Raw genomic sequence first — 8,410 nt, 5'->3', positions numbered from 1 at the left:
TATATATATATATATATAAACTTATGTTAACTTAAGTGGACCATCCATCAAAGTTTCCATTCATTGATGAAAAGCCTCTTCATATGATGCACGGATCTCTAGGTATCATCAATGGATAGAAACTTTGGTGGATGATCCACTTAAGTTGACATAAGTCTCTCTCTCTCTTTCTCTCTCTCTTTCTCTCTCTCTCTCTCTCTATATATATATATATATAGAGAGAGATACACCTCAATAGAGGGAGATCAAAAAGGTAGGGGGTCATTAGTGAGAGATGCTATCACGTACATCAGGAAGCTAGTTTTCGTATCATGTTATAATAATTGATTGGATGGAAACAAAAAAATCTCATATTACTACAATTCTGTATCTTGCTAGTTTATTTGACGAAATTGACTGCTCATTACTCGAAGAATTAAGTATGGTCCTTAATTATGTAATGTTACAATGTTAATTTATGCTCACCATCTTTTGCTCTTTTTGATTCTTCCAGTGGTTCCAGCACCCGCTCATATTCGAGAAGGTCATGTGTGCCTATCAGTCGATAATGCCTCTCAATCTCCTATTCTCGTTGGACCCAGACCATCAATTGGTGAGATCCATCGATCCCTTTCCTAATTTTACTTGAAATGTTGGAGTGAGTTAACTTCTATTGTAGTTGCACGAAAACTAGTTTTTTTTACATTCATTCCAAACGCCGATGTTAATGGTCTCGCAGGTTCCTCTTCTGCTGCAGCTCCCCTAACTTTGGATAATGCTCAAACAGGTGAATTCCATCTCCCCCTTTCTCCTTTCTCAATCATGCGCATGTTAGTGTAATTTGTATGCCATAATATCATCTAGAATCAGTTATGATTTGGACCAGATGTGAATATTTCATATCACTAGTTTCCCGATTGAGATGGAACAATTTCAAAAAACTCTTCTTTGAATAAAGCAATCAATCACCACTCACATGTATCTGGCTAGATAACCTTTCCTTGAAATTTGGCGAGGTTTAACATGATCAAACAGATGCATGTATTATTGTAACCATTTAGTTTACTTGAATTGATTGGGTTGTGAAGAAAAAAATGTGAATCCCTATGATGTTTGCATTACTGGATTATTATCTGGTTTACCAGCGTTAGTTGACTTTTTGAATACTACTTTGTAAATCCCTTGCCGCACTGGATTCTATTCCCATCATAGTCCTAACTCATTTCATTTCTTGGAGAGAACTGTTAGCATTTCATCAGAATAAAGATCTAACGCATAAACCAAAATTTTCTTATTTCAATAATCAATAACTTATATTAACCTTAAAAACTTGCATGTCCTCAATATTTACTAAGACTATGAAATGTGTTGAATGGATACTTCATTTGCATTGCATAAACAAAACTATAATAAGCTCTATCTTGATTTCACTTGTATTCAGCCCATGGGTCCTTTTAGTGAGGCCCACCGTGATTGTTGTGATCGAATCTTAAACCAAGTTAAATGCTGACGGACTTCACTAAATTAAATTATAGTGGGATTAATCTCAAAGAGGGCAAAAAATTAAGAAGTAACCATAAATATGGTAATTATCGGATTATTATTGTTAAAGAACATGTCAAGAAGTAGAAGACAAGCTTACTACCTACTTTGTTAAGCTCTGGTCAAGTGGTAAAGTATTTATCCAAAAACGGAAGCTTGAATTCCAAAGAATGTTATATGGTATTACTGAAATACTATTGTCTGAATCTCACTGTTTCCAATTCCTAAATGTACCTAATCAAAAAATTCATTTGAACAAAAATGAAGGAGGAGCCTTTTCAACACACATTCCCCTAGTTGCTTCTCTCTCCCTCTATATATATTATAGATATAGATATAGATATAGAGAGATACACCTAAGTAGAGTAGAGGGAGGTCAGAAAAGGTAAGGGCTTATTGGTGAGAGATGCTATCGCGTAAGTTAAGAAGCTAGTTTTCGCATCATGTTATAATAACTGTTTGTATAGAAACAAGAAAGTCTCGGATAATACTACAATTCTCATAATACTACCATTCTCTATCTCACTAGTTTATTTGAAGAAATTGACTGCTCATTACTGTACTTGTATTACTCGAAGAATTAAGTTTGGCCTCTGGTTATGTAATGTTGCAATGCTAATTTATGCTCACCATCTTTTGCTCTTTTCGATTCTCCCAGTGGTTCCAGCACCCGCTCATATTCGAGAACGTCATATGTGCCTATCAGTCGATAATGCCCCTCAATCTCCTATTCCCATTGGATTCAGACCGTCAATTGGTGAGATCCATCGACCACTTTTCTAATTTTATTTGTAATGTTGGGAGTGAGTTAACTTCTGTTGTAGTTGCACGAAAACTAAACTTTTTCTTACATTCATCGAAACGCTGATGTTAACGGTCTTGCAGGTTCCTCTTCTGCTGCAGTTCCCCTATCTGTGGATAAAGCTCAAACTGGTGAATTCCATCTCCCCCTTTCTCCTTTCTTAATCATGCACATATTAGTGTATTTGTATGCCAGAATATCATCTAGAATCGTTATGATTTGGGTCAGATGTGAATATTTCATATCACTAGTTTTCCGATTGAGATGGAACAAATTCAAAAACTCTTTGAACAAAGCAATCAGTCACCACTCACCTGTATGTGGCTGGATAACCTTTCCTTGAAATTTGGTGGGGTTTAACATGGTCAAATGGATGCATGTATTGTTGTAACTACTTAGTTTACTAGAATTGATTGGGTTGTGAAGAAAAAAAATTTGTGAATCCCTATGATGTTTGTGTTACTAGATTATTATATGGTTTATCATCATTATTGACTTTGTAAATACTACTTCGTAAATCCCTCACCTAATGCAACGCGGAAGTAAGAAACCTCGGAATCCATCAAGGGGTGTTCTCTGAATTCATAAAGAACAATCCTTGATCCACAAAGAGACAACCTCGAATCCACGAAGTAATATAAAAGAGAAATTTATTAATAAAAGTGATTTAATCATTTTAGAGTTACATGACCTTGCTTAAATAGAAAAACAAAATAAACTCCTAATAAGACTAGAATTATAAAAACATAGAAAGTATCAAATCCTATCCTAAAAAGACTCCCTATAATAAATAAAACAAATCATTTCAACATGAATCAGAATTGAATTTATTTTTAATCTAAATAAACCCTAACTTTATTATTAAAAATAAACTAAATTTTAATTATTTTTGGATTTCTGCTAATAACTGATAATAATGATGAAATTTTATAAATCTAACAATACGGTTGGCTTCGTCTCATCGAGATAGACGATTTACATATATAATATGTCAAAATTTACCTTTTGGATTGGAAGATATGATCTTTTTTTTCTAAAATTCAATAACATGTATGTATACGCATTTAGCTTGTGATTGTCCTGATCCTCAGTGAAATTATCCGTCAAGTGTCTTATATCAGTCTCCCCTTGTTGAAAGAACCTCGACTCTGAGCTTATATTTATTTGAATAGTAGCTTCATCGATACATAATTTTTTTTTTTGCATCAATCAGCATCCACCTTGTACTTAGCATTGATTTTCTCCATATGTTGTTTTATCTCTTCGGCTAGGGTTTCTTTTGAATTAAACTTTTGAATAAATCTTTTCCACACCATGCTTACGTGGTTGACAACATGTGGATCTACAAATGACTTGAAAAACTTCTCCAAAATTTTTCTTGTTGTTTTTTATATTCTTGCGCCTGAAGTATCATCAAAATCTTCTTGAAATTATTCACAACTTTTGCTTCCAAAGAAGAAAATTCTCCCTCATACTCCATGCGCAATTCTTTAATATCCTTTACCTCGAGCCCTCTACCAAGCAATTCACACATATTATCAATTATCTTACTTTTTAATTTATCATTCTCCTCCATCAGGACAACATCAATATGTGTAACATCACTCACAATATCATACATAATATGCGTCTTCATTAACACATCACTATTAACATTAGGAACCTCAAGATAAATCTTGATGGTGGCAGAATTTTTCTTTTTAGTGGTAAGTGTGTCATTGTCTGCCATTAGAAAAACATTCTCCTTAGCAATCTCTGTCTTAAATACCTCTAATTCTATGATTGAAAAAATTGATGAAGTCTTATTGCTTCTTCGGTGTTCTTCACAAATCCAGACTTTTCCTTAGAGATGAATTGAGGTTTCTTAGTTTTGCTATAATCATAATCAGTTTGATAATTCTCTAAAAACATCCATAATGAAGGTCCTTTGTTGTTCTGCTCAAGTTCTCTCTCCACCTTCTTCGCTAAATGGATTGTGTCGGCTAAGGTAAATGAACCTTTCAAAGACATCCAATATTGTTTCTACTTAGAAGGTAAGAAATGGTCTCTCAATAATTTCTTCATCTTTGCCCACGTTTAAACCGGATCCTTCCATTGATGGTATTGATTTATCAATACTTTATCCTACCATGCAAATGCTTTTTCTTTAAATTGGTAAACCACTAATTTAACTTTCCAATCTTCTAGGATTATCTCATACTCAAAATATCTATCCACTCATCAATCCAATCAAGGACATCATCAGCATGAAGTTTTCCGTTAAAGAATGATATCTTTAATCCTCCAGCGTCATAGTCCTCCTTTCTTTGGTAGCCTCTACAATAATCACTGTAGGATTTGTCTTGCAGAGTTGGATCTTGTTTTTGGCGACCATCAACGCAATCCCGAACTCGTCCCGGATTCAGACAGTCCATCGCCAACACAAGTTGGTCTGTGACAGTTTTCATCTAAGTAACTCCCATCTTCAACTCATCAAACTCAATTCGGATCGTACGGGCTTCATCGCCTATCATCGGATCGGAGAAAGAGGTCTCTGATGCCAATTAACGCAGCGCAAAAGTAAAAAATCTCAAAATCCACCAAACGGTATTCTCTGAATCCACAAAGAGATAATTTCGAATCCACGATGTAATATAAAAGAAAATTTTATTGTTAAAAGTGATCTAATTGTTCTAGAGTTACACGAGTCTTCTTAAATTGAAAAACAGAATATACTCCTAATAAGACTAGAATTACAAAGCAATAAAAAGTATTAAATTTTACTCTAAAAAGACTGCCTATAATAAAGGAAACAAACCAGTCCAACATGAATCTAAATAGAATTTATTTCCTAATCTAAATAAACTCTAATTTTATTACTAAAAATAAACTAAATATTAAATTATTTTCGGATTTCTGCTAATAACTGGTTATACAAATGAGATTTTAGAAATCTAACAATCCGGTTAGCTTTGTATCGTCGAGATAGGCGATTTACATATATAATATGTCAGAATCTACCTTTTAAATTGGAAGATATGATCGTTTCTTTCCGGAAATTAATAATATGTATGTATGCGCATTTAGCTTGTTATCGTCCCGATACTCCATGAAATTGTCCATCAAGTGTCCTACATCATCGCCGCACTGGATTCTGTTCATATCATAGTCCTAACTCATTTCATTCCTTGGAAAGAACTGGTAGCATTTCATCAGAATAGAGATCTAATGCATAAACCAAAATTTAATTATCAATAACTTATATTAACCTTAAAAACTTGAATGTGCGTAACATTTACTGAGACTATAAGATGTGTTGAATGGATACTTCATTTGCATTACATAAACAACACTATAATAAGCTCTATCTTGATTTCACCTGTATTTCCTCTCTTTATCCTATTAAGTGATGCCTGCAATCCCTCGCCCTATCAAAGGCCATGAACCTGGAGAAGCCAGTTATGTTGCTAAGGCTCCTGCTATCGTCGAAGACAAAACAGTAACCTGTGAGTCTCGTTTCCCTCTTTCTTTGGTTGTTGAGCTTGTACTGTAGAGAATGAGTTCATATTATATAGTCCATTTTATAATGTACTAACTTGGGGAGAAAAAAAAAAATCTTCATGTCCATCCATTCCTCTAGATGCAGATGCAAATGGAGTTTTGGGTTCTCATTCTGCTGCAAGTGCCCCGACATCAGGAGAGAGTACTCCAACTGGTGAGGTTCACACTCCCTCTCTCCCTCTCTCATTATGGAAGATTAGCTTTATTCAACCCTTTCTTTTTCATGTTACAGCGGAAAAGTATGCTGTTTCAAATGCAGATGGCCATCAAGCAACGCCATCTGGTCCTATCTCAACCAACCCGACTTTGGCTGGAAGTTCATCAACTGGTGAGAAAATTAATGATGGTAGTAAAAATTGGATATGAGGTGAGGAAAATGAGTTAGAGATAGACTAGAGGTGTAATTCACTGCGTACAACGTGGATCTCACCACATCTATCTCTTGGTAGCTCATTTTGCTAAATGAGGTCATAATTGATATCCGATATCAGTAGTTTCATCTTGCCCCTAATATCAGATTGTAATAATAAATCAAGCACCGCTGTTTTCAGGGGTTCAGAATTTGTCAGTGTCGGGAACAATAGACGGTAAATTCGAGCATGGTTATTTTGTATCTGTCCGGGTTGGGACCCAAGTCCTTCATGGGGTTCTGTATCATGCTCACCCTCTGGATGCAGCTTACTCCTCTCTCCATCAATCCAACTACCCCACATCAGGAACCAATTCCCTTCTGGAACAATCTCCATCCAATGTTACCGATCCTTATATTCCTCAAACTCGTTCTTCCCAAAGGAGAAAGAAGTACAAGAACCGAGCACCAGGTCAGCCGAAGCCTAATAGAAGTGCTTATAACTTTTTCTTCGCTGAGGAGCATGCTAAGCTCAAAGTTGAGCATCCTCGCAAGGAAAGACAGTACAGCAAAATGATCGGTGACTCCTGGAGCAAACTCACCGAGGAAGAAAGGGGGGTACGTAAGCAGTTTATTAAAAGTACGAAATGAATCGCTGTGGAGAATTGTTGAACCGCTTTCATTCGCTTCGCTATCTTTTGTGCAGGTGTATGATGCCTACGGGAAGAGAGATAAGGAAAGGTACCGGAGAGAGTTACAAGCATACAGGGAAAGGATGGGGCTTGCACAACCTAGGGGGGTGCTGCGGGTTCGGAGGCCATAAAAGGAGACATGGTGGAGACTTTTCAAAGCTGAAGGATGGACTTGGATGAAGTTTTTCTAGTGTTTCGTACTCAAGTTCGATGTAGCCTGAGGTGAGGAGTAGCAGGCCTAAATAAATGGGTATCCAAACTTTAGACAGGTCTTAGCAGTATATGTTTGAAGTTTCAGTCCTGAGAACCTAGTTTCTCTTTGCAGTTAGTAGCAGAGAGAAGGAACCCTTTAGTCTCTTAAACTTTATAGCTCTGAGCTTCTTATATGCGTAGGTGGTACAGTTGCTTTGTTGTAAGTTTGTAGTTTCTTTCGTGCGTATCTGTGCTTTGTTGTATGCTTGTTGTCTCTCAACTTGTAGCTTTAAGCAGTACAGATGGATGCTGGCAGACGATGAGTTCTAATAATCTCCAATATGAGACCTGAGAACCAAAACATTGTGCTGTATTTTTACTGGTTGGTTAGGTTTTTCTTTTACCTTTATTATCTTTTATGAGCCCTGGGTCAGTTTGAATTTCCCTCACAATTATCCTTCAAACTTTTCTTATCGAATGATTGATGTTCAAGCTTTTAATTATAACTAGTATAACGCACGTGCAAAAGCACGTGGACATGTTGTTGTATTTAATATTATATTATTTAATAAATTATATATAACCATTAAAAGTTATTTTATTGCACTATGATTAAATTTTTTTTAACTTATACTATTATTAGTATTTTTATTCTATTACAAACATACATTTAATAGTTATTTAAAATTTTTATTATTATATTATTAAATAATTTATTTAGGAGTATAATTATTAAATAATAATGTAATTATTAGTTTAAGTAACACTATTGATATAATTAAACCATTTAAATTATTAAATATTTATGTTATGTACATATTTTATTATAATATCTATTAAATAAATGACAATAATTTTTAGGGAAAAATGTGTCCAGGCCCCAAAAGTTGGTATAAATTAAAAATACTATTATTTATAAAAAGTATTTTACGTAAAAATATTGGATCCTTGAAAAAATATGAAATATTTACTTTCCAACAAAAAGTACATGACTCATAAATTTCACATGTCCAATATTTTCATATAAATTAATTTTTCTAAATAAAAGTATTTTTAATTCATAATGTCTAATTTTTATGACTAAGACGATATTATAATATCGAAAAGGGTAATAATCGTTATAATATAAAAAATCAATCCCTATTTATACTATTATTAATAAATATAATTATGTACAATATTTTATTAAAGAAATAATTTTACTATTTCATTATAATTAATAATTCTTTTATAATAAATTATAATATATTTATTAATTTTATTATCATTATAAATTATTAGTATATTCTAGTGAGTGGCTAAATATTTTGAGAA

General features: G+C 34.0%; 1 protein-coding gene across 3 annotated transcripts in view; it reads left to right on the top strand.

Moving 5' to 3' along the window:
- LOC109837813 (high mobility group B protein 9-like) overlaps positions 1-7,343 on the top strand; it is a 17,786-nt gene extending 10,443 nt beyond the window's left edge. Inside the window, exons 4-12 of one of the 3 annotated variants that reach the window (XM_020406175.1) lie at positions 494-592; positions 719-766; positions 2,180-2,278; positions 2,407-2,454; positions 5,740-5,808; positions 5,943-6,017; positions 6,096-6,191; positions 6,415-6,830; positions 6,919-7,343. In XM_020406175.1, the coding sequence (XP_020261764.1) occupies positions 494-592; positions 719-766; positions 2,180-2,278; positions 2,407-2,454; positions 5,740-5,808; positions 5,943-6,017; positions 6,096-6,191; positions 6,415-6,830; positions 6,919-7,035 (1,067 nt within the window). In that variant the 3' untranslated portion in view covers positions 7,036-7,343. Of the gene's footprint in view, positions 1-493; positions 593-718; positions 767-2,179; positions 2,279-2,406; positions 2,455-5,709; positions 5,809-5,942; positions 6,018-6,095; positions 6,192-6,414; positions 6,831-6,918 lie in introns of all 3 variants that reach the window. The other 2 variants (XM_020406174.1, XM_020406173.1) reach the window with 2 other exon arrangements.

The sequence above is a fragment of the Asparagus officinalis genome, chromosome 4 (assembly GCF_001876935.1).
Source record: "Asparagus officinalis chromosome 4, Aspof.V1, whole genome shotgun sequence".
Taxonomy (NCBI): Eukaryota; Viridiplantae; Streptophyta; class Magnoliopsida; order Asparagales; family Asparagaceae; genus Asparagus; species Asparagus officinalis.
Note: the sequence above shows the minus strand (reverse complement) of the source record. Positions and strands in the feature narration are given on the sequence as shown.